The 27,703-nt window shown below is 35.7% G+C and overlaps 1 protein-coding gene across 1 annotated transcript in view; it reads left to right on the top strand.

Annotated features, from left to right (window-relative positions):
* Positions 1–27,703, top strand: part of EXOC4 (exocyst complex component 4) — a 795,814-nt gene that overhangs the window by 214,296 nt on the left and 553,815 nt on the right. The window contains exons 8-9 of the mRNA XM_079150158.1: positions 21,202–21,347; positions 26,982–27,070. Of these exons, the coding sequence (XP_079006284.1) occupies positions 21,202–21,347; positions 26,982–27,070 (235 nt within the window). The remainder of the gene's footprint in view (positions 1–21,201; positions 21,348–26,981; positions 27,071–27,703) is intronic.

Below are 27,703 nucleotides of genomic sequence, written 5' to 3'. Positions count from 1 at the left end.
TTTTCTTGGGAAGCTGTCTTGTAGGAATATTATTTTCCATAATTCTTCAAAGCCAAATTGTGGGTTGGCTTAAACCCATTAGGTTTCCTAGAAATCTAATCCACTTCCCCAAACACTGGTTACTTGTCCTCAACTCTCTCCTGTGATGCTTTCTAAATTTCTTAAAGGAGTATAATGTTTTTTTGTCTACACTCTTTTAAGTATCTATAAACAGTTACATAGTTTTCTATCATTTAGTTTTATATAAAAAACTATATGGTTATCCTGATTTTGTTTTTCATAAATTCTTTATCTTTCCCCCACTTTCTGGTACTGGGGTTGCCTTGTAATTTCTCTCTAGATAAGGGTTATTTCTTTGTCCTCCCAAATATGTAAACTCTTGTTTTATTTATGCTATTTCCCCATCATAGCAAGTAAATCTCCCTCTTTCTCTTTCTCTTTGTACATTCTTAAAAAAATGTTTCTGTAATTCTTGGATTTAATCACAGTTCTCAAATTTTCCTACTTGTCATCTGTTCCCAGGCTTTGCAGTCTTTGTTAATGTTTTCCATCCTGTCTGCTTTTGGGAGTACTTTTTGAATTTGTTTTTTCTACCTAACATATTACTTTTATTGTGACTTTCTTGTCTTCTATAGCATTTTAGTTTTCCTTGCAGTTCTTATCTTTTCCTTTTCCACTTTTAATCTTATCCTGCTGTATTTTTCTTGCAGCCTGTTTTCCCTTTAAAGCTTTTTTACTGTTCCAAGAGGTCATGTGCTATTGAGATGCTAGTGTTTATTGAAAATTTCTTGTTTTTAGTTTCTGGAAATTTACCTGCCCTCCTCACTCCTTCTTTGTGTTTGCACATTCTTAAGTGAAAGGAACTCCATTTAGACCTATTGTTTGCTAACTATTGGAATGTGAGGACTGACTCTTAGCCTATAATTTAACCATTTGGGTGTTAATGAAATCATTTCCTGAGTTTTACTGCTAGATATCAACTTCATGTGTGTACATCTGCCGGCTCAGTTCTTAGTTTTCATATAATGCAAATCTATTTGCTTGAGATGGAATCTTGAACCTGCATCACTACTTGACTTCTTGATATACAGAGAATAATAAATAAAATATTAAAATAATTTCCCATGGTTATTTTTATCTTTATCTACAGTATATTGAAAGCTGATTTGTGAAAGCTCCATTGTCAGTCTTCTCCTACTTTTTAATAAACTCTTTAATTTGAAGTGCTGTTTCTGAAGGATGTAGGACTAGTAGTGTTTGGCTACGGTGGTAAACTGGAGGGCCAGCTGTGATGTGGATGGTTGGTTGGTTTTATTTTCTCAGGAGGAGAGTACAGACCCTTGACAGTGGGAAAAACTTTTTGGACCTTTTTGTTCCTATTGAGAAGGTCACTTTTTTCCCCTTTACGCAGCATAGTTAAAACCTGAAGTATAGGTTTAACTCCATTCCATCAAACTTGCATTTAGTTGGGATTCATTAAAGATTCTGGCAGTAGTTGTGTGTGAGTCCAGATTTTTGGCATTGTGAGTTGTTTTTCTGTCTTTTTCATCCATAGATATTTTAATGGGTATGTGGGAGAAATTGTGTAGGGTACCACCCTCCAAATATCTTCTTAACATTTTAACTCTTTTTTTTTCTACTTGTAGATTGTCTGTTGACCTGTAAGATAGGGTAATATCTTCTTTTAATCTTAGTTTCCTTAACTCTAAATGAAATTTTAAATTTAAATGTATATGGTTAACATGGATTAATAGAAATACTTATTAATTCAGATAATTTGATAATATTTTATTTATTAGTAAAAGAATATTTTCTTTCTTATATTCATGAATTTTTTTCTTCCATGCATTTGACATACTTATAGTATTGAAAAATTACACTTTTCCTTCTATTTTTATATTTTCTTCTCCTTCATCCCCAGGCATGACTTATTTAAACACCTGAGCCAAAATAGTTATAGGGATTTATCTAGGAAATTGAGTTGGTAGTTGCCCATCAACTGTACTTCTCTCCTAGGAATACAACAAAGTGGACCCCAATTCTGACGTTCTTTCCCGCAAGGTCTAAGGCATAATGCTAGTTGTCAGTGTGTTGGTAGGGTAGACCTTCTCAACCCCAGTCTAACTGTGGGATAGAAAGAGGCGAGTGATTTTGAGTTAAAAAATAGCTGTATGTCAGGGTAAGTACAGAGACCGTGTGCTTTGCTAATGCCTTTTTTAAAGAAATAAATTTAATTGTGTAAAAGAAATATAAAATTTACTGTTTTAGCTATCTTGAAGTGTATAATAATTTAGCTATATTCACACTACTGTTGCCCTTTTGTTATGGATTTTACCATTATCAAACTGATGAATTTGATTTTTGGAACAATCTGACTTTTCTTTAAAAGAAGTGTAAATGAAGCAACCAAAGACAAACCAAGAAAGGATGGAAACAGAGAGGAGGAAAGCTCAGGTTAGAAATGGCCTTTCCAGCTGTACCAGTATTAGCAAATATCTCATTTTCTTGATTTCAGGACACTAAGAAGTATAAGATTGGTGGTAGTGAAGAGGGAACAAAAAAAAGAAATACCACCTTTAATGTATACAGCTCTTTTAAGATAACTCTTAAGATATGTTAAAATGTGAAAAAATTTGTAACTTAGGAACTTAAGAAATATGAGGCACTGTCCCCATATGGATGATGAAGCAGTCAATGTGCCTGAGGAGAAAACTGGCCACCGAAGTTGAACGGTGAGCGCCACAGTCTAGGCCTCTAGAAAGGTGGCATCTTCTGCCCTCAGTTCCCTCTGCCACCTTCATACTCCACCCAGCCTTCAACTCTGCCCATCTCTTGTGTCCAGAATCACTAATGCTCATTGATTCTCGGTAGTAACTTTTTTTCTATGAGTTATTTTGAACTAGGTTGTTTTGATTCTCTACCATTATGGATTGTTGACAGCAACCGACAGTCCAACAAATGTACCCTGTGGAAACATGTTCTTAGTAATAATAACAGAATAGCCAACAAAATGTTACATATGTGAACTACTAACCTTTGTGTTTACTGTGAGCAAATGGGCAGTATGTGGACATTTGAAATAAATGTCTATTTAAAATTCTGTCATGTGAAGTTAGTTGTTCAATGCTATGGTCCATTTTATATTTTTTCCCCGAGTAAAGTGCCTTATAATGGCATCACCCGTTGTTCATCCATCTCCTTTCCATTATGTAAAGTCTGCCTGTGTCCACCCTCTGTCATTCTCTAAGTTTATCATGACATATATACATGGAAAGGACTGTTACCTTTCCTGGGAGGAGAATAAGCCATAAATATGAACAAGGCTTAAAAGAGCCTAACATAAATCACTAAGAAAAATCTGTAGTATACTGAGAATATAAAAATCACTGTGAATTATAAATAATACAGCGAGGTTATAGAAATCATTTTGTATGAAAGCAGAAATATATTTCTACTTGCTACAGTAAGGCTCAGTGATTTTAATAATATTGGTTGACCAGATTCCATGTGGAATACTATAGAGTTTTTAGTAGTAAAAATTCTTGGAGAGGATTTTTGGTATGCATAATTGATACTTGAGAGTAGAGATTGCATTTGCTTTACATTCATAGTAACACAACAAAAGAAATCTTTATATTTTTCTGTTTATATTCATGTTTGGATAATAGCATACAGATTTTTTCATTCTTTAAAAATGAAAATCTGTATTAAAAGCTTCAAACATTATATTTTTACTTGAGAAAAGGTCACTCTTCTGATATTCATCATTAATTTTTTGGCAACTTATAATGTATCTGGAGAATTTCCTTACTTATCTTTTTCTGTTATAGCTAATTTAACAATATTTTCCAAGAAAAATTAATTAAAAACAGACGTGAGTAAGCTTTTTTATTTTGTATTGAAGAGATATTCTTATATTCTTTATAATAAATCTATTATCTCTTGAATAATGATTTCTGTTTTAGCAATAGGCCATTCCTCACTAAAGAAGTTTTGTGTGTATAACTCTTACATAGTTAAGGAGTTATCTGTTAAATGTATAGCTTTATTTTGAAAGTAGGATGGTCTTCCTTTTCTTATAAAAAAGTGCTTTGGAGCTGAGTAACTTTTATAGTTGATATAGGTGATAAAGAAAAGGTGTAGGGCACAGTGCTTATTGTTAGATTGTTTCCTGGTTGACACCAAACTAATATGGTTTTGAACAGCATTGGCATTTCAAGACAATATATGATTAAGTTATAAATTCTGTGATTCAGCCCGCTTTTAAATGTCATTCTTAAAAAAAGCTGGAGACAGGCTACCATTACATTTTTACTCCTGTTCACACATACCAACTGGGAACATTCCTAAACATTCGGTTCCCAATAGATTAGGAACTGTTTCCCTCAATTGATTTCTAACAGGAAATTTCTTCCATACTCAAGCATGTTTTGTTTTATATTATGTTTTCAATTGTATTTCCAAAATAATCTTTTTTGAGGAGTTGCTTTGGTTTGTTTTTAAGCTGCAGGTTACAATCATAAAATTTCTTCTCTGCTAAGGGAATAATATATTTCTAAGTTAGAATATGAGGTTATTATCTAAGTGTGATTTCCATGTCAATTTTTATCTCAGGTATGACAAAACTCCAGAATACTACTATCCAGATTCCTAGGAATGATTTTTGGTTAAAAGTATCATGATTGACACATGAGAAAAAAGAATTTTATTTTTTAAATTTGTTACCTGTAGAATATCTTTATCATAGTGAATTCAAAGCATCATTGAAAGCTGTTCCAGGGTTGATAAATCTGAAAATTCAAGTAGTAGGTATAGGAATAAGCTGCTATCAGTGGATAGGACTGAGCCCCTAGTTGTTTGAATGGATAAATGCTGACTGCAGTTTTAAAACTGCCTGTATAATACGCATAATTGGAAATTCATAGATTTGTGGTTTTAAGTTACTTTTATTTTGACTCAAAAATTGAATGATCTATCTTGGTCCCAGTGATGTTTTAAACATTAAATGTAGCAGAATTTTATGCAACTCAAGCAATGTAGCTCTTATCTTGTCCATCATATCCCAAATCACAAACCTATATTATTCATTAACTTGAGAATTATTAACTATAATAGATTTAACCTTTGAAAATATAAATTCTCAGAAATAAATTATGTAAGCACTGTGTTTCCTTCCACCTTGGGCTAAACCAGAATGTCTTTGGGTGATGCCTTATGTTCTATAATCAATCTAGGCACAGTCTGCCTTTATCTATGTAATTTATTGTTTAAAGATAAGTAGATTTTTTATCAGTTGAAAGAAAATAAATCTACTCCTTTCCATCCTATACATTGTCATTGGTGATTCTAATTTCTGCTTGTATGTTATTATAACTAAATTGTGGAATCACTCTAATTATATGGGTCACCAGTTTATACAGGGGCCAACATGTGGCTAAAAATGTTTGGGTTATGGTTTTAAAGTTCAGAAGAAAGAATAGCTGCACCAAGGCCAACAAAATAGGCAATAATTATTGTATCTTCATAGTGTGAAAGTGTTACTGTCAGGACTGATAAAATCCATTGCCTTAATAGAGTACACCATCATGATTAATATTCATATGATCATATAATCAAATATGCTTAGGAGTGATAGGAACTTCAGATGAAGCTAGTGAAGTTGGATAATAAGAGAAAATATTAAACGGATTGTATACTATTGAATTATTGTCTGATGTGTGAGAAAACGCAGAACACATTATAAATTGAACTCCATAAGCTCTGCTGAATGTTGCAGGTAATCATCTTAAACTTACTGGGTGCCTTCCCAACTTTCCAGAGATTGGGATCAGGATGTGACTGCTCCGAGTGTGGAGTCAGATATCACAGCACCCAGGATGAGGGGCACCATAGCTAGTGTTGGGGAACTGAGCTCTACCTAGCACCTAGGGGATACATCGAAGTGTTTCTGGTCGTGTCTAGCTCTTAGAAAATACTCAAATACTGTTTAAACCAATAAGGAAGTAACAGGAATGGGCCATAGAACATGGGGAACAGAGATAAGAGCCAAGTCAGTGAGTGGAATCTGCTGGCTGGGCGATACTTTTGAGTGTACACTTTTGCTGTGTGCTTGCACTTTTAACATCACTCTCTTTTTCCTGTAGGACCCTTTGTGTAGGCCAGATGCTACATAGCACTAGAAGAGCACTGAGAGCTGGGTGCTCACCTGGGTGTGCACAGCACTCGACTGCCTCGCAGGCAGCGCATGCCTGCTGAATGAACGGAAGCATTAGCGAAAGGTTGATATTTGTGTTGGGCCACTGAAGGTGACTGAATTTGAGTTAGCAGAGGGAAATGAAAGACTTTTCAAGTCAGGTTTCTGTGAATAAAGACACAGACGGTGGAATGAGCTCATTGATCTTGTGGGACACTGGTGAAGTCAGCCTGGTTAGAGTCCCAGGTAGAGAGCGTCGTGATAGTTGGTAACAGGTTGTTCTTAAAGATCATTTCTTAGGAATTTTGTGTTCTGTTTTTATTGAAACCCTGTCCTGATTGTATATCTTATTGGATAAAATGTCTTTTGGAGAACAGTATGCTAAATGAGATCAGGCTTGTGGATAAACACCATTTATTCATTATTATTAATAGAACACACATACACAGAGACACTCAGGGCAAACTTCTTTGGGGAATACCAAGGAGAAGGTGACACTTTTTTTCTTAGAAATCCTCTAGTAGCAGTTAAGACTACTGTCTTAACTTCTGATCAGTAGCCTTACTCTGCTATTATTCCCCCAAAGGCCCAGCAAATAGCAGTGTAGCAGCTCAGAACACCCATCTCCCTACAGTTTAGAGCTTAGCATATTGAGTGGGATCATTTTCTCATCTGGATTGCTTATCGAAGCCTTGTTGATAATTGTTGAATTGAATCAAATGTAAAACTCCCTAACACTTGTCTGGAAGAGGAAATCCTGTCCTTTAAAGTTGGCATATTCCATGTTCTTGAGAAGCCTTTACTGTTTCTGCTAAAAGGACCTCATAATTTAGCAAAGACATTTTCAATAAATAATTATTTAAGAATTCTTCCTTTTTTTTTTTGGTACCAGGGATTGAACCCAGGGGCACCTCACTGCACTATGTGCCAGCCTTTTTGTAGTTTTTGATTTTGAAACTATGTCTTTCCAAGTTTCTTAGGGCCTCACTAAATTGCTGAAGCTGATCTTGAACTTGCAGTCCTCTTGCCTCAGCTTCCTGAGTTTCAGGAATAACAGGTGTGTACCACCATACCCAGCTTATTATATTACTTTTGCATGTATGGATTTCTTTAAAACTCAAGTGCTTTGGTTTGTTCTGGGGTCAAATTTAATGGTAATAATAATAATAATCCTAATAGTAGTAGTGACTGTAGCTCCACTAGTAATGCTGAGAATCCATATTTTTTTAGAAAAGCATGTTGCAGGAATGGTGTGTTGAGTAACCACTGAATTTTTCTCAGACTTTGAGAAAGAAGGGAGAATTAGAGGTATAATCAGAGATAGAAAATAGTCTTTCAGAAGGATTTTTTAAAAAATAAATGTGTACTTGCATTAAAGAATAATTGTTTTTACTGGCTAGATGATACAAGTAATTTCTGATTTTGAGTTCCATAGTTATTTTGTCTAGAGCACTACATAGCTATTTATCTTGTTCAGTTTTGCACTCTGTGGTGGTTGAACCTAGCCCCTCTTAAGCTGGAGAATCTGAGACTGAGTGTTACAACTGAAATAAGAACCTGACTCAGGGATTTAGGATTACCATTTCTCCTATTGCAGAATACAAACCCTCACAAATTTTGTGAAGTGCACTCCAAAGACATGGTTTTGCTTTCAACTTGATGACACTATAATTGATCAAATATATTCTTTCCAGGAATCATAAATTCTTATTGGAGTTTGAGGAGATGTCATGTTCATTTGTCAACATGTCACTCCAGGGACACAGGTGCAGCAAATTTATGGAGAAAGCACCTCGTGTTTCTCCAGAGCCACATAAATATGAAACAGAATTGATTGAAAATGGGTGGCTTCAGATTACTCCTCAAATGGAGAGTAATTAAGATCTTTTGGCAGAAGGCATTCCACTGTGATTCTCAGGTTTTCTTGTAGCAAAGTCAGGGATCAGGTGTGAGGGGACACCAGAGAAAATTTGGGAGGCCCGCAGATGTCTTCTCAGAAAAGAACACTGAGATATTTCTTCTCTGGCAGAGGAAATATTGCACATTTTTAGTCAAGTGCATGATTAACTTTGACATTTGGAAATGGAACTTCACGTAAAAATAAGCATGGTACTTCTGCATGTTTAATTAAGATGTTTAGTTCCTGTCAAGGCTGATAGTTTTTTTTTTTTTTTTTTTATTTCCCCCGTGAAGGGCAATATATTCTCAACTTCTGAAATTTCAGAAACCTGTACTTAACCTTTAATCGTCATTCCATTTACATGGAAATCTGATTAACAACTTTTAAAGTTCATGAGCTCCTGGTAAATGCAATTAAGACCTTTTTGGAGTTTGTTATTAAGAACTGGCATTTAAAGAAGACTAGGGCCTGGCTACTGTTGCTGTCTCCTCTATAGCAGGATGTCTTAAGCAATTAGCAGAGAACATGAGGTACATGAGTTGTACTGTATTGCTTCTGCATTAACATGGTTGGTATTTAAATAGCATGCTGTCTTTTTCCCTTCTATGACTTGCTTTATGGTATGAGCTTGTTACTGAGCAGTAGAATAGTGCCAAGGATAATTAGGTGAAGCTCTGGCAGTTTTCATAAGTACAAGAGTTCGGCACGGTTCTTCCCTCCCCCTTGCTGTTCTCAAGTCATGTTTATAAACATTCACTCTATGTCATGTGGAGTCAGGTTAATCATCCTACTTCATCGAATTTATTCCCTCTCTCTACAGGGTGTGGTAGTCTTTTTGAGAATTAAAATTGAAAGATATAGTTATTGCAAAGAGAAATAATTAGGTATATACAACTATTTTCCAAACTCTTATGCATTTTAGCTCTTCAGCTTTGGTTCAGGGGGGCAGAAGGAGGGATGTTAATATGTTGGAGCAGACACGTGTACTCTTGAAAGTTAAGTAAGCTAGGCTTCAATATTTTGGAGCTAACTGACATACCAGAAAATTGGGAGCTAATGAGTAGATCAAGGTTACAGAATTGAGGTAATACACCTGGAGGTGGGAGGTTGAGAAAGCAGTTGAGTATTCTGAGTAGTAGGCCTTACAAGAAGCCAAAGCCAGACAAGGTCACTAAAATCAAACCCGATGAGACAGGATGATAGTCTGCCCTGCTCTGAAAATAATATTAGGGGCTCTCTTAGAAGATAAGGGACAAATTTTAAGAGGTAAGGAACAAATACATGCATAGAATAGTCACCAGAGTAACCTATCATTACCTTATTAGTGTAGTAAAAATCACACCCCAAGGTGGAGACTTCAGGCGATAATTAGACCTTACATGAAGAGGCATGACACAAAAGAGCACAGACCAACTGAAACATCACCTCTCCATGCCATGACATCAGAGACTGGGTCCCTGTCTACTCCATAGATGCCATAAAGCTGTACACCTTTATCATTTGAGTCAGCCTGAGATTTCTGGCCCCAGGTGCTGCCTCCCTTGGGCTCGAGTATAAGCATAGTCTTGCTCCTGTGCTGCTGCCAAAGTGTTTTTTTTTTTTTTTTTTTTTTGTTGTTGTTGTTGTTTCTTTGCATAGAGAGCACAAGAACCCACAGAGTTGGTAAGAATATAATTTACAGGTTGAGGTGTGTGGTGATGTATGAGGAAATGGGAGACAAATAATGGAAAGCAGAAAGGATCTTATTGGATCATAGTATGCCACTTAATGATAGAATCAAGCCCTCTATTTGATGGATGTATATAATGCATAGGTAATATGTGTGTGTAGGACCCTACTTAATTATCATTTAGAGAATGACAAGAGAAAAACAACCAAGTATCGACAGAGACAAATCGATAAAATACATTGTGTGTGACTATACTATTAAAGAATACTTGAATCTTTACGTCTTTCTGTACTGTGAAATTTTTATGAGCATACATTGCTTTTAAATAAAAGGTCAAATAATAAATAAATATTTGGAAAATATTAAGTTAAATAGTAAAACCACTCTAAAAGAATTATGTTTTATGCCAGAACTACCAATGGAGTAGCTCTCCATTTTGGAACTATAGTTTCTGTATTTACTATGAACTTAGTAAACCGGCAATATAGTTCATTTGATTAAACTTTTGTAATAACCTCAAGTGTAGTAGATAGTAGATAGTAAAACAGTTTAATCCCATGTTTTGATTTAACACATAACACTTTGGCAAAAATAGTGTCCAATAATTACAGAATGTTTGTGGATATCGACATTTCTGGCACCAAAACTGATAATGTAGAATTTCTTTTGTTGTTGGTATTTTTCATCAGTTTAGTAGCTTGCTTAAGGATATGTATGTATCATCACTTTTAGCTAGCAAAATTTGTTTATGTTAGAGACAGAATTTTTCTTGGAGACTCAAGAATTGACAAAGTGCAGAAATCATGATATTCTTTCACTTACAAAGGATTTTAATAAGGTAATCATTTTGATGTGAAATGGTGGTAAGACAGGGTAGCATTAGACAAAATACCTTCTCGTCAAATTATTTTGGGAAGTTAGGTGATAAATACAGGGCAAATTAAATATCTATCCATATACTATTAATTGCCAACTACAGGTAATCATCTACGTGTCCTGTAAATATTTAAAGGATGACTTTATTTAGGGTGATCAGAGAAGGTTTTGTGTATGGGTCATCGTTAGTCTGATCCTTGAAGGAAGGCTAGGATTGAGACATCTAGTTAGGGATAACGTGCATATGCTCAGAATAAAGAGCATCTTACTCAATTTAGTCAGACCCCAGAGCAGCCTGGTTCTGATGAATTCAGTTGAGATTTTCTTGTAGACTCCTTGTGAAAGGAACCACTTTATCTCTGTGTCCTGATGCCTTATATCCTTTGTGCTTTCAAACCGCATTACCTCCCAGTCTTCGCGACATTTCCCTCAGATCCCAATGAAAATGTACTTAACACAGTTCCTGACACTCAGTAGGTACACACAAACATTATTTCTAAAGATACCATATTGAGTGAATTATAAGTAAATATTTTTATGTGTACCAATATTCACGTATTACAGATAACCAATATAAAAGTGTCTTTAGGAAGAACTGCTAATTGAAAATGCTGTCTTAACCACTTAATTGAATAAACTGTCTCCAGAGAGTAATTTGGGTCTCTTCCAAAATGTATTAACTCTTTCAAGTCATTAGGGTAGCACTTACCTCACTGGAGCAGAAATTTAATAAACGATATTCCTGTGATGTGAGTAAATTAATGTACCTCAAAAAACCTGAAGTTTAACCATGGGTATTGTAGTTACACTCTGAGGAGCTCATCTGTGAATGTGAAACATTAGTAAGTAGCTGCCCTTTAGACCATCTTACTTGCAATTTAGGTAACTTACTAGAGACCTCCTGCTTTGTTTACGATACTGTGTTAGATGTTGACAGAGATACAAAGAAAAGGAATGGTCTGAACTAAGAGGCAGCAGACAAGGCAATTAGCTACAAGATGAAATTCTTGGGAAACCAAACTACTGTGTAGTGACAATGTAAAAGAGATAGTAATCTCCTGGAAGTTAGGAATAATGACTTATTCACACAGTATTCTCATTTGTGTTTGTATGTACATATTCAAATACGCATATAAAATGAAGAAATATATATAAATATATGGGAATTCTGGACTAGATTAATCAGAAGCATTTTAAAAACAGTTTTCACATGTGTGCCGTTTCCCTCTACAAGACGAAGACTTACTGCTGTCTGATACTTGATCTGAAATGACTGTGGTAAGGATTCCAGCTGAATTCCTCAGAACCAGGCTGCTCTGGCTCTGACTAAACTGAGTACGATGCTCTATTCTGAGTGGATGCATGTCATCCCTAACCAGATGCCTAAATCCGAGCCTTCCTTCAAGGACCAGATTAACTGTGACCCCATACACAAAACAGAAGAAAACGGCAACTGGCATCTTTTGGAGATAGACTCACTTGTTCCTGGTAGCCTCAATTTGAGTGCCAGCCTTCTGGTGGGGTATTGACAACTAGTTAGATTAAGAGGGTTAGAATGATCTGGTCTATCCACCAACATGTTATACCCTATGTTTAGTGGGCAGACAGAGGCAGCTAGTTGTCATTATAAGATCAAGGGAAAGTGGCCAAAAAAGAGAAAAACGAAAAAAAAAAAAAAACAAAACTCCACCTGAAGCTCAAACTTCAAAGCTGTAACACCTACCTCTGTTTCCTCATGCATGAGTAAATCTTCTCCAGGCCTGTGGGCTCTGATGGATAACATCTTCCTGGAGCTTTAGAGATTTATTAAAATCAGTTAAGTTTTGCCTAGAGTCACTTTCTTTCTTTCTTTTTTTTTTTTTATAATTTCTATATATATATATATTTTATTGTAAACAAATGGGGTGCAACTTGTTTCTCTGTATGTGAAGTAGAGGCATACCATTTGTGTAATCATACATTTAGGGTAATGGTGTTCGGTTCATTCTGTTATTTCTTTTCCTCTGCCCCACCACTCCCACCCCTCTTTTCCCTCTATACAGTCCCTCCATCCATTCTTGCCTCCCTCCCACCCCCCATTATGAATCATCATCTGCTTATCAGCGAGATCATTCATCCTTTGGGTTTCTGAGATTGGCTTATCTCACTTAGCATGATATTCTCCAGTTTAATCCATTTGCCTGCAAATGCCATCGTTTTATTATTCTTTATGGCTGAGTAATATTCAATTATATATATATCTATATATCTATATTTATCTCTCTCTCTCTCTCTCTCTCTCTCTCTCTCTCTCTCTCTCTATATATATATATATATATATATATATCACAGTTTCTTTATCCATTCATCAATTGAGGGTCATCTAGGTTGGTTCCACAATCTGGCTATTGTGAATTGAGCAGCTATGAACATTGATGTGACTGCATCACTGTAGTATGCTGATTTTAAGTCCTTTGGGTATAGGCCAAGGAGTGGCATAGCTGGGTCAAATGGTGGTTCCGTTCCAAGTTTTCTAAGGAATCTCCACACTGCTTTCCAGAGTGGCTACACTACTTTGCAACCCCACCAGCAATGTATGAGTGTACTTTTTCCCCACATCTTCACCAACACCTATTGTTGCTTTTATTCTTGATAAATTGTGGGCTCTATAAAATTGCTGACGTGCTTGGCACAGCTTTCTGCCCACAATTTGGGCTGAATTTTGTGATCTCCTTTACTGTCTTCTGTGCCTGTCCAGTTTAAATGTGGTCTGCCTTCCTCTCCAACTGTCATGTAGGAAGTAAACTTTTAAGCTTTTCTTGCCTCTTTGTTACCCCTTTTGCATGACCTTACCCTGGTCAGTGGAAAAGGGATTTTTTCCTTATTTTGTACTACAGTAATCAGATTCCAAGTCCCTCCAAATCTCAAACTGTCCATGATTGGATTTTAGAATGTTTACTCTGTCACCTACCTCTCTGGTCAGCTATTCATTCACTGCCTCCTTTTGGGGCTGTGGGGAGTCGAGGATTGGTGCCTTGATGTGCTATGCCACCTTGAGATCTCTCTCAATTTGTATTTGACTTTGATACATGAATTTAATATTAAGTCCTTACCTGTGTTGTTTATTTTTATGTCATCTAAAATATTTTCTGTTTACTGAACATGCTCTGTATTTTCCTGGCAGTGTTTCTTATTCTATTCTGTTAGGTTCTTTTTTTAAACATCCTAAGATTCTGGTTTTGTCCTTCTAAAGTGCCACGATCTTAAAAACTAGACTTTTTTGTTGTCCTATTTGGGAGCAATCTTGCACTCCCATAAAAGCTTTTATCCATTTCTTTGTTGTGATGGTTTACCAGTGTTTTCTTGTAGTGATTCCTATATGTATCTTTATTACTAGATAAGCACACTGAGGGAAGGATGTATTTTTAAGGCCTGTTTTTATATTCAGCAAAATTTCTTGGATATTTTTTGTGTTAAATAAGTATATTTTTTAGTTTAAGATAAAAGAAAACATTGTTTTGGAAGCTGTTAAAAATGGGTTTTCTTTGTTAATAGCTCTTCTAGAGTGGGGAAAATAAAACTAAGCAAACCACAAACTTTTGATCCTAGACTTTACATATCAGATGTTTGATATAGAACCAGAAAATAATGTGTTCTTTTGGAATTTTTTTTTTGTTTTTTACTGAATATTGATGTAATGAACTATTCACAAGGCCATACTAATAGTGGTTTTAATAGCACAGTTGCCATTGAAATTAGTATAATTAAGCAGGAAACCATTCCATTTTCAAAATGACTATTTTTCTTTTGATTTCCTTGCTGTAGAATATTTTAGTCCATATGTAATAGATAATGGCTGCTATGCTGAAAAAATAACTTTTTCTATTTTTTATTTAACATTCCATTCTGTAGTAACCCCATGGGGGGAAACCTGATAGTTTTTAGCAATTGTAAGCGGAGGTCCTCATTTTGTTACATAATTTCACTATTTATTTTGTAATATTTTCATGAATCAGGATGATTGAGGGATATATTACTCTTTAGTTTGCCCCTCCCCCTTCTCTGAACTTTCCTTGAGTACACTTAGTAAGACTATATTTTCTGTCTGGACTCTTCCCTTGCTCCTTGAAAAGTGGGAGGTACCTTTTGGGAGAAGCCACCTCTGCTTCTTTTCTTCTTCCAGGGATCATAGACTTCAAGTTTTTGCCTAATTTGGTTCCCCTCCAGGACCTTCAACTTCTTCCTTTAAATAAAAAAAAAAAAAAAAAAAAAAAAAACAAACACAAATAGAAAAACTGTCTTCATGAAAATTAATCCTATGGAATTTGCTTTGCTTTGCCTGGAGCACATACTCATGGGCATTTTGAAACAGCAAATTATTTAAGATTATAGTATTTTATATGGGTACATTCAGGGTACTGCTGAAGAGTAGTCGAGGTTTAATTTATTTTGGGAGCTCATGTTGATTTTTTTCATCTTATTATTAACTCCCTTTATAATAAACATTGAAACATTCTAATTCTCAGATTTATCAAGGAGGAAAATTATAGTATGGTTTTGATATAAATTACCAAATATGTGAAGTTAGTAGTAGTCAGAAGATTTGGCTTCATTGTTGTACAGTTTGAAATATGTGTAAATCACTACTTTTGCTTTCATGAAATACCAGAATTCTATGAAAAATGTGACATAAATATTATTCATCTAGCCATAGATATCTTAGTGAAGGAACAAAAACCTATTGAAACTATCATGAGGAAAATGTACTGGAGAAGTTACTTTGGAATCAAAGGGTAGAAAATGTGAGACATTACTGGCAATTGAATTTGATACTAAAACCATGAGTGTTAGTCAGATTTGCATCGCTGTGACCAAAATACCTAGAAGGACAACTTAGAGAAGGAGAAGTTTATTTTGCTTCACAGTTTCATTGGTTTAGTCCATGTGGGGTAACTTCATTGCTCTGAGCTGGAGGTGAGGCAGAACCTCATGGCAGTGGGATGTGGTAGAGGAGACCTGATCTCCTCGTGCTAGGTGGGAAGCAGGGAGAGAGAGAGATGGGGGCGGTGAAGGAAGGGACAACTGGAAAGATGAACTCTTCCAAGCCACACCCTCAGTGTCCCCCTCCTCCAACCATGCCCCACCTGCCTGCAGTTACCACCCACTTAATTCGAACTGGAATGGACCAATTAGGTTACAGCTATCACAATCCAATCATTTCACCTTTGAATATCCTTGCATTAACCAGGAGCTTTTTCAGGGACACTTCACATCCAAACCATAACACCTTAGAAAACATCAGAAGACATCAGAAGGTTGTAACCTTTTAATCTCTCTTGTGGATTTCCTATTTCTCTCAGGCCATACATTTCATTATTTCTTTTTTTTTTTTAATTTATTTTTATTTTTTTATTTGTACCAGGGATTGAACGCAGGGGTGCTTAACCACTGAGCTGGATCCCTAACCCTTTTATATTTTTGAGACAGGGTCTTGTTAAGTTGCTGAGGCTGGTTTTGAAGTTGTGATGCTTCTGCCTCAGTCTCCGGAACTGCTGGGATTGCAGGTGTGTGCCACTGCACTGGCTTAAATGTATTTTGTTATGTTAGTTATACATTCCAGTGGTTTTCATTTTGACCCAATCATTCTTGCATGGAATGTAATTTGCTCCATTTCAGTCTCCCCTTCCTCTTTTCTTCCCTAGCCCTTTTCCCCTTCCTCAATTCTGCTGGTCTTCCTTCTATTTATTTGTTCTTTTCTTCATTCTCTCTTCAGATTGATTTTCTTTGCCTTTCTATCCTTACAGCAAAAGTTGGTTGTCAAAAGAATTGACATGTTCTCACCTACATTAAACAGCAGTGACTGTATTCCCCTAACACATCCCTGAGAAAGGGAATCTTGTTAAGTCATTGAAGTCGACGGTCTCCCTGGTGGCTATCTTCACTGTGGCTGAGAGGACAGCATCACAGGGCACAAACGTGGTTCCTGGAGCCCGCCGTGTGGTCGGAAGTAGTTCTTAGATGAAAGAGTGTGATAGTTTCCTCAAAGGAAACTGTCTATCACAGTAAGTTCCAAGGAAGGTCCCCGTGTTTGAATGAGTAGTTTGGATAAATGGAGAAAACAAGGACAGGAGATTTGTTAATTCTAAGTCTATATATCCCATATTCAGTTTTAGGAAACTGCACGTATAACCACAAGCAGTCACAATCAATGTTGAATAAAGATTAAGTGATGGAGAATTCCTTCAGAATGGTGTTGCCAGTATTATACCAAGTTATGTATTTCAAAATATTGACCCTGCTTTTATATCATGAGATTTCTGACTGGCATCTTGGCAACTACTAATCAGATATTATAGAAGAGGTGCCCAAAGGTTCCAATTTATATTTTAAAGCATTGTATACCTTTGCTTTGACCAGAGAGCCATCCAACCTATCAGGTTCTCAAGAAATGCAGTGAATGATGATATTACTAGAATAGATAGATTCTCAAATACGTCCTGTGTCTTTGTGTTTCCTGTTTTCAGTTCCACAAATTAAAGCTTTGGAAGCTAAATTTAAAATATCCATAAACTTTGACTTTTGTTTTTCAACTCTTGATCAACAAGAAGTTATAATTTCAGGTACTTACAAGTAGAAAATAAATTAATGCCAGCAAGAATGTGGGATTATCTTCTGCAGACTTTTTGTTGACAGGATGTATTTTATGTTATGTGTAACACTCTTTGTCCCAGAGTTCCAGTCTTAAGTAATTTTTCTCAGGCAAGTGACAATCTGTACAGTTTATTTCCTTTTATAAAAATGGAAATTTGGACTCGGGTATTTGCTTAAAATACTCTGTCCAAATTGGAAGATGTAGTGTATTATTTACCATGTTGTAGAATCATCTCAAAATTATACAGTTCTATTCTGTTTGTTTTTTTGTACTAGGGTTTGAGTGTGCTAAGCATATACACTACCACTGAGCTCCTCTCCCAGCTTCTAGTTTTATTTTAATATGAGTCATCTTATGTTTGTGTCAAGACTTCATAGTGAAAGATACAGTCTAATTTAGGCAAATTTCAAACAGCTTACAAATAGGGGCTCTTTTGTTCTTTTAGATATTTTAATATATGCTTTTACCAATATGGGTATCCAAACAAAACTTCATCTCATTCTAAAACAGTATTTTAAAGCAGCTAGTGGTGAATGGTATTAGGAAAAAGAGGCTAACACAATGAAACAAATATTGCTACCCTTTAGCCTATGATAACTTTTATGCTTATTATGGATTTGTGTAACTGAGAACTAATTTGCAGGGTTCTTTCTACTTTGGAGACTAACTTGAATACCACTACATATGCATTAGGCTTCTTATCCTTTTTAAAATTCAACAATTCACTATTTTCTTTTGATTTACTGGTATGATGCATGGCTCTGTAGTGGAAATGAAGAATGCTTTAAGGAATGTTTAAGACTAAGTGTTGGGCATTTTTTGATGAATACCTTTTGAACGATCTGGAATAGTGGTGGTTTAGGTGTTCAGAAAGGGGAACAGCTGACCTAGAATGGCCCATGAATGATTTGTTGAAGAGAAAATGTTAGAAATGTTCTTGGAGAGTTTGGGGTTTGTTTCGTTTTCGGAGGGAGGCAGCGGATTTATTTAGGGGAGAGCATAATCTAGACCAGGCTTACCAGAAATGAAGATGCCAGATGTATTCAGAAAATAGTTATGTAGGTGATTTCGATTAGAGTGTTGGCTTCATTTTGGGGAGAATAAGATACAACTGGAAATAAGTCTCTAAGTGATACTGTTGTCTGTGATTCAAGGCATATCCTGTGTGATGCAGCAGCAATGTGTCAGGACTGTCACTCTGTTGATGGTGTTGGGGAAGGACTGGAGTGTAAGAGAGGAGAGTCAGAAACTTAAATGAGGAAAACTACAAGAGTTGAACTGAATTAGCTGTTGGCAGAATGGACAGGAATGAATAGTTGAGAAAGAATCATTAATGAACTGGGGAACTAACTCCTTAATGGGCACAGAGGATCAGAGAATGTATCAAAAGGTGTTTCTAAAGTTTTAAATACAGAGACGAGTGAGAATATGAAACTACATGGAAACAAAATGATGGCAGAAGGAGTTCCTGGTTGTATTGGAAAATGATTTATGTCTCAGAGAAGTTGATTTTGTCAGTGGAATATATGAATATATCAAGCATGCAGTCACAAATGTGGGATTAAAGGAGACAAGTCAGGAATGGACCATATCATTGTAAAGGAGGTAATATATGTGAAGACTGCTCTTCAAAATTTGGGACCAAAATTCACCAGCAAATTAAAACTGCTGACAGTGGATAAAGGTGAAAGGAAAACTTTGGGGTGGGTGGGTGGACCTTGTACATGTGAGGCAAGCACTTTACCAACTGAGCTATATCCCTAGCTGGAAAGGAAAACTTGCTGAGAAGGTAGGAGTTGTGCATTTGTAGATGAGACAGAGAAGCCAGTAGATACAAATAGACCAACAGTGCTACAAGGTAATCACTCAGGGAACTTTATTGATGTGGAGAACAAGATCCTTAAAACAGGATCTTAAAATAACTGAGAAGAAAAATGATCTTAAAATGACTGGGTTTTGAGAATGCTGGTTAGTTATGCTCTTGTCAGTATCTGTTTTATTGTACAAGGTCATTCTTTGTGTTCTAGGATATGAAGTATCTTAGAAAAATTACTTGGTATTATATCTTCATGCATGAGTAGAAACATCTTTCTGTCATGTTAATGTTAAAACCAACACTGGAATGAAACAGTACATTTGTGGACATCTTTCTATCCTGTAGCAATCTGAAGTGTTTTATATATATATATATATATATATATATATATATATATATATATATATATATATAATTTTTTAAAAATATATATATAATTTTTTTTAAAGCTTCCTTTGTTCACAGATTGCTTAAAATCTGAACTTTGGCACAATAGTGCTGAATTACAATATAATTGATTCCCTCAGTTGAGTTGTTAGTAGATACTCAATTTCTCCCTGACTGTTGGGTAGTTTGGGTGACATATTAACATAGACGGTATTTGTCTTTATATTATTTCATCAACATGCTGAATAATACTCCAATAACTTCATAAATAATTTTTTAAAAAACTGACCTGTTAACATGTTTTATTTTTTCCCAGTGCAATTTTTATTGTACAGAGACTGAAATACATATAAAACTGTTCTTATGGATAGTTCATATACTCTTGGAGCAAATAGAGTGTCATGGTTAACCATACAAGCTTTGGAGTCAATTTCAACAGGTTGAAAGTCTGGCCTATTATTCTACAATTAAAAAACTTTAGACTGATTTCTGAATACCACTAATTTTGTTTCTTCATTTCCAAAATGTAGGTAAGAACTCTGAATTCATTTGATATTCAAGTAAGAGCTAATGTTTTAAAAATTTCTCATGTTTGATAAGTTATGAAGAATGTATGTTTGCTTATGATAGAGACAAAAAACTTTAAAACTTTGCTTTAAAACTTACATCATCATGTTCACAGGATGCTACATAAATCTTTGATGACTAGACTTCAAATAAAACTTAAACCTTTATTGCATAAGTGAATGAATGAATAGTTAGATGGCATCATATGTCTCCAACAAACTTTTATTTGACTCATGGGTAGATTTGCTTGCCTTCCTGTATCTTAAAGTTTTAAATGTGATGGGAGATTATAAATATGAGTTTATGTGCTTTATTTAGGCCCTAGTTACATTCTAAGGAACAATGGTGATTTCTCTTTGAATTTGTTATTTTCTTTCACAACAGTGTAACTCTTTAGAATCTGGTTGTGGATATTATATAACCACAGATTCTTGCCCATACCCAATCCCTATGGATTTATTTGATAAGTAGGAACTGTTGGTAGTAGTTGATCCAAAGCATAGTTGCTTTTCTTCCCAAGGTGAGCAGTAGTTCTGGACTACTAAGAGTTTAGGACCTCTTAGCTTCCTTCAGCCTCTCTTCCTATACCTCTCCTTGGCAGGTTTTTGGAATGTTATGTACGGTGCTGACAGAGTAAGGAGCGAGAACATGGACTCTGGAATCAAAACACCAGGGACCACTTTGTAACTCCTGAACCTTTATTAGCCCATTTTCTTCATCAATACTCTGAGAACTTCCCTGATAAAATTTTGTACTGTAAGTGAAATAAGTAAATCTTAACAAATTAGCACCTTGCCTGCAGCATAGTAAGCTCTCAGTAAATATTAGGACATTGCTGCTAAGACTGCTATAGTTCAGAATAATGGGGATTAAATTACAAATAAAGAAGGTTGACTCACTCAGCACAGTTCCTGAAGAATAGTAAACACTAAATAAAAATGTCCTCTTTACCCCCATGTTCAAATGCCCACCATTCCTTCTTACCTATAAATAAGCAACAAATAAATGACTTTCTGGGTAATGAATCTTTCCACAGATCTCCAACTAGAAAAATGAATAGCCAGCTTAATATACTTCTGAATGTCAACGATGAGGTTTTAGAATTAGGCTTGCTTGATAACACATAGGTGTGTAAATTAAGCTGTTTTTTCTGGTTATACAGATGTTATTGACTGAGTACTTGGATATGAAGAATACTCGCACTGCCTCTGAACCATCAGCTCAACTAAGCTATGCCAGTTCTGGACGTGAGTTTGCAGCCTTTTTTGCCAAGAAGAAACCTCAAAGACCAAAAAATTCCCTTTTTAAGTAAGTATGATGTCAATAAAATAGCAAAGTGTCTAGAAGAGTTCTATCCAAGTAGGATGACTTTCTACTGACAGCCATTACTTTCTCTAAGTGAAGTTGAAGTATTTTGTAAGAAACGAATAAACATTCAGTTTTTTTACTTTTTTTTTCCTGTAAGCCAAAGTGGCTGTTTCAGATCATGGTCACTGGACTATCTGTCTAGAACTCTTAATAAAAATTTCTTAAACTTGTTTCTGGAGAGTTTATATAAAATAAGGGAAATGAAAGGAAATGAAATGTATCAGCCTTGAGAAAGCCCCATTTGCCAAGAAATAGCCTTTGTTTTTCAAGTTATGCAAATCTTCCTAGCTAAGCAATATTGTACTTTATGTGGGTAGATGTTTAATGATGGGTTTCTTTTTGTTTGTTGTTACTATTTTAATATACCCCACTTGGCATGTGCCCAAAGCGTCTATTTGTAACAACCAATAGTTAATAACATTAATGCTAACACTGATAATATCAGTAGCTACTGTTAATTGAATGTTTCCTATTTACCAGACACTATACCAGGTGAGTTTCTCAAATGATCTCAATTAAACATAAATTAATTTGGGTTATAACAAGTTTCAGCAGCAGCAGTAGTACCTAACATTTACCGAGTCCTTACTAAGTGCTAGCAGAGACATTAAGCTAATTTCATGAATTATCTCATCAGCTCATTACAACAACTTCATAGCAAGGGTTCTGTGTTTAATTCTTGAAAACAATAATTTGCAACACACAGAGGTTAAGTAAATTTTGTAATGTCATATAGCTGACAAGTGATAGAAATAGGATTTAAACTCTGTCTAAATTCAGACCTTTGTGTCCTTTTGAGGGCTTAATAGATATTTAAGAAGTTGTATCTGTAAATATAAGCCAAATTATCATCCCAATATTTTTCACTAATTATTTTTCAATGTCTGAAAGTCTAGTACTTTTTATTGATTCACTTTTGAGATTTTTTTAAATCTTAGATTGACAATATTCTTAATAATTCAGTTCAACACTTAGTTTATATTGTGGTTTAATGGAGAAGAGATTTCGTGCATCCCTGCCTGGAATTAAACTCATTGTGTTTATTGGATGTAATTCCTTTTAAACAGTTTTACTCATTGGGTAGATGCAGTATCAGTTAAAATGCTCTGGGCTGCAAGTAACATAAAATGTTAAATGGAACAGATGGAATTGTAGGAAAGTTGTTATTTCATACAATGTGGAGGGATATGGAGATTTCCTTATTCAATGCTATAATATCATAAAGCACCCAACCTTTTCTGTCTCTCTACCATCACATCCCAGAGAAGTCAGTGGTGTTTTCTATTGTGATCACAAATTGTTTGCATCAGTTCCATTCCAATCAAGAGGATGATGCCAAAGAAATAGGATGAGATCGTTCCTGTGTGGATTTTCAAATTGATTTTAATATATTAAATTTAATTTATTTAATTAATTTATTTAATGTATTAGAGCAGATTTAGCTTTAGAGAAAAGCAAATCAAGAAATATAAAGAGTTCCCTTTCCTCTCCCCGCAGTTTTCCCTATTGGTATCTTGCATTAGTATGATATATTTGTTATGATTGAGGGACCAATATTTGTTATGCCATTATTAACTAAAGTATAGACTTTATATTATAGTATAGAGTTTATATTATATAAATATTATATATAGTATAGAGTTTATATTAGGGTTCATTGTTTGTGTGGTATAATTCTAAGAAGTTTCAATGAGTATAATGTCATGTATGTACCTTTGCAGTGTCACACAAAGTAGTTGCACTGCTCTAAATATTTTCTGTGCCCCACCTATTCTTTGATACCCTCCTCCCTAACCCCTGAGAACTGCTGGTCTCTACTGTCTCCATAGTCCCCACCCCACCATGTCCTGTAATTTTTCAGACTGGCTCTTTTTTACATAGCAGTATGAATTAAGAGTCTTCTGCTTCTTTTCATGGCTAGGTAGATCTTTCTTTGTATTGATGAGTAATATTCCTATGTGTGGAGGTACCAACACTGATATATCTACTTAGCTATTGAAGGGCATCTTGGTTGCTTCCAATTTCTGGCAATTATGAATAAAACCTGCTATTAATACTCATGTACAGGAGTTTGAACTTATTTGAGTTAATATCTAGGAATATAGTGGCCAGATTTTGTGCTATGACTATGTCTAACTTTATAAGACACAAATTATCTTCAAATGTTTTTAGTAACAACAGATTATCCATTCATTCTTTAATCTTTTTCTGACCGTGGCTTATCCCCTCAGTTTCTAAAATTGGGTCTTTGGCCCAGTTCCAAACCAGTACCTTGGAAGAGGAAGCAGACCTTGAAGTTGCCTTAAGCCAGGCAAGTTCATTTCTGGTGCTAGGTTTCTGACTGGAGAGGGAGTCTCTATTTGTGAGTACACAGTTAAGTAAAAAGAGAGTAAGAAAGCAAAACACCAGCTGAAAGTGGGGATATGGCATAAAGCAAGAAATATAATGGAAGGAAGAGGTGGTTGATTGCTGCAACTAAGACCGAGGTGCTGCATGATCAGACTTTTTCTTCCCTTCCCCTCCTCTTTCCCTTTACTTACATTCTGGATATAGGTTTATTGCAGAAAATAGGCTGCAGGGTTTTCAGATTTCATGCTCTCAGCCATCACCTCTAATTTTCAACCTCAGACCATGTGTACATTTTCAAACTTTTAGCCAATATTCTGTAGTTGGGGCATTGAGGGGGAAAACCAAATACTAATGGTTGGAAATTAACCAATTAACTTAAATGTTACACATTTATTATTATTGGGCAGTGATAAAAACTCAGCACCAACACAGAATCAGGCAGTTATTACAGATTTGCCTGCTTCCAGTGTTGGTTTCACCATTAATGAGCCATGCATGCCTGAGCAGTCTCCTGTCCTTGCAGGCCTCAGTGCCTTTGGCTATAAAGTAAGAAGGTGAGACTGAATATTCTCTAATGCCTCTTTCACTATAAAATTATATCAATCTGTGACCTGTTGCAAACATAAAAAAGAATTCCTGAGTAGTAAAAATACATCCAGTCACAAAGGATTAAGATTTTGGAGAGCTGTAATCTGTTTGTATCACATCTGTGAAGGACTTTATTACCCTCTTTAATTGCCCTTAGCCAAGGTTAATTAAGTGTATTTAAGTTCTGTCTTACTATTCAAAGTGTGCCTCTGTATTCTTTGCTCAAGAGTTTATTTTTTTCCCTTGCCATCTCTGATCAATAGCTGTCAGCATGCTTTTTGGAGGTCAGTGGCTTCTCTTCTTCACTTTACTGGCAGGTGGCACTTTTGATGTGCTGCACATTTTGCCTTCCTTCAGGCTGTTAGTGCTCTTAGTTCTTGGTAGGGTGCAGAGAGAGGACCAAGTAACCCAAGTGTTTCCCTCACACACCAACAGTCTTGGTATTCATCTTCCTTGTCAGGAATGGATATAGAGACCTAATTAGGGAAATGATGCTGCTCCTTCCATGTTGCCAGAGACCTATCCCATTATCACTCTTGCTCTTTCATGTTGTTTACACCTCAGTAATTCTTAGAAGGATACCTTCTTTGTTGGACTAGTATCCTGCCTTTGAAACTCTCAGGTTTGAAATGGAATCTCTTAGCCTATTAAAGGATTTAGTGCTTGATATAGCCATACTCTTACCAGGTTGTTTTCTCTTCCTTACTTGTAAGTTTCTCCTTGAGACTGGTTTGTTTTTGTTGTTTTTGTTGTGTTGATTATTATTTCAGCTTTTATCATAAATCTGTCACCCCTACTTTCAACCGTTGGAAACACTTTGTAGCATGGTAGTTTTGAGAGTATTTTATGTGGTGGTAGGGGGCAGGTCAAAAAATTTATAGCACTCAAAATGGATCAAGGATCTAGGAATTAGACCTGAGAACCTTCACCAAATAGAAGAAAAAGTAGGCCCAAATCTCCATCATGTTGGCTTAGGACCAGACTTCCTTAACAAGACCCTCATAGTGCAAGAAACAAAAGCAAGAATCTATAAATGGGATAGATTCAAACTGAAAAGTTTTTTCTCAGCATAGGAAACAATAATGTGAAAAGAGAGCCTACAGAGTGGGAGAAAATCTTTTCCACACACACTTCAGACAGAGCACTCTCTCTCCAAAGTTTATAAAGAATTTAAAAAACTTTACACCCAAAATACAAAGAACCCAATTGATAAATGGGCTAAGGAAATGGGCAGACACTTCACAGAAGAAGATATACAGGTGATCAACAAATATATGAAAAAGTGCTTAGCCTTCCTGATAATTAGAGAAATGCAAATTAAAACCACCCTAAGATTTCATCTAACTCCTATTAGAATGGCTATTATCAAGAACACAAGCAATAATAAGTTTTGGCATGGATGTGGGGAAAAAGGCACAATCATACGTTGCTGCTGAAGTTGCAAATGGTACAGCCACTCTGGAAAGCAGTATGGAGATTCCTCTCAGAAAGCTTGGAATGCACCCACCATTTGACCCAGCTATCCCACTCCTCAGTTTATACCCAAAGGACTTAAAATCAGCATACTACAGTGATGCATCCACATCAATGTTCATAGCAGCTCAGTTCACAATAGCTAGATTGTGGAACAAACCTAGATGCCCGTCAATTGATGAATGGATAAAGAAACTGTGGTATATATACACAGTGTAATATTACACAACCATGAAGAACAATAAAATTATGGCATTTGCTGGTAAATGGATGAAGTTGGAAAATATCATGCTAAGTGAAATAAGCCAAGCCCAAAAAATCAAAGTCGGAATGTTTTCTATGATAAGTGCATGACAGTGTATAACGAGGTGGGGGTAGTGAGGGGAAGAGAAGAATGAAGGAACTCTGGAAGGTGTAGAGGAAAAAGGAGTGGGAGGGGGTGGGGATGGAAAAACAGTAGAATGAAACAGATAGTGTTACCCTGTATATATGTATGATTACATGAATGGTGTGATATATACATTGTGTACAACCATAGAAATGAAAAGTCGTACCCCATTGGTGCACAATGAATCAAAATGTGTCTGTAAAAATAAAAAAATAATTTAATTAAAAAAATTATAGCCATTTGGTGACATTATTTTTTAGAGCATTTAGGGAGAGACCAAAGATGGCTTTCGTCTTTGATATCATTATTCATCATTTTTTATAGTAATGCCCATTGTACTAATCCTCCACCTGAAGAAATGAGAAAGGTATGCATTCTGCTCTGAGAACCAAGTAAGTCTGTGGTGGCAATTGGCAGTCTGATGGTTTCTGAGCTGTATAATAGCATAATTAGAAGGACTTCATAAGGTGCTCTTGTTGCTGGGTATGTATTAGTCCAGGCAAAGTTTGTTAGTGTTCTGAAGGCAAAGGTAAACTGAGGCAGATCAGAATTGTATCCGTTGAAATGGGGGATAAGCAAAAAATCTAAATACTGTTATAGAGGAGCATTAACCTGGAATATCATTCGTAAATCAAAGTCTGGGCAGCTGTCTCTGGCCTTGTCTTGACATAACCAAAATGTTGTGATGATCAAACATCACACAGACCAGAGTAGAGTACTTTTGGAAATATGGAACTGGACACACCTAAGCATTTGTTTCCTGTGTTTCATTGCAGGTTTGAGTCATCCTCTCATGCTATTAGTATGAGCGCCTACTTGCGAGAGCAGAGAAGGGAGCTCTATAGTCGGAGTGGAGAACTTCAAGGTAGGTACTTGGCCTTCTCTGGAAAAATTAATTTTCTGGAGGGAGATCTGAAGTGTTTATAGTGCATGAATTTGTGGTCTGCATTCACAAGATTTTTTTTCTAGATCACAAACATTCAAGGACTTGATAATCTATTTCTTCTATCATTACCAAGCATCTCCTGTCAAACAAATAAAACTATTAGTATAGCCACTAGACCCACTACCATTCAAACAGGGATTCTAAGTGAAAGAGAAGAGGCTAGGCTCTTCTTGCTTAGCTAGCAGACAAGTTCAGTCACTGTCTAGTAGAATGCCAGTCTTCTGTGGCAGCCCCTGTTACTATTCCTTGAATTATTGTTTTTGACATGTTCATTAATATGGCAGGTATAACTGAAATTTGAAAAGGAGCAAATACAATCTCTGTCATTATTTAAAGGGAAGAAGGATACCTCTAAATTATCAATATCAATAACCTGGTCTAATCAATATGCCGTGGATACATAGTATACTTGATACCCATGTGTTGTTACTAGAGTATTGTACTGTATATCTCCAGAAGAAATAGTTAGGAAATGAATTATCATATAAATAAATAAAAATCAAACTAATAACATTTCCCTATATGACAGAAAGATGCTAATTGTGATAAATT

Source organism: Sciurus vulgaris, assembly GCF_902686455.1.
Source record: "Sciurus vulgaris genome assembly, chromosome: 8".
Taxonomy (NCBI): domain Eukaryota; kingdom Metazoa; phylum Chordata; class Mammalia; order Rodentia; family Sciuridae; genus Sciurus; species Sciurus vulgaris.
This window is presented reverse-complemented; position numbering and strand designations above follow the sequence as displayed.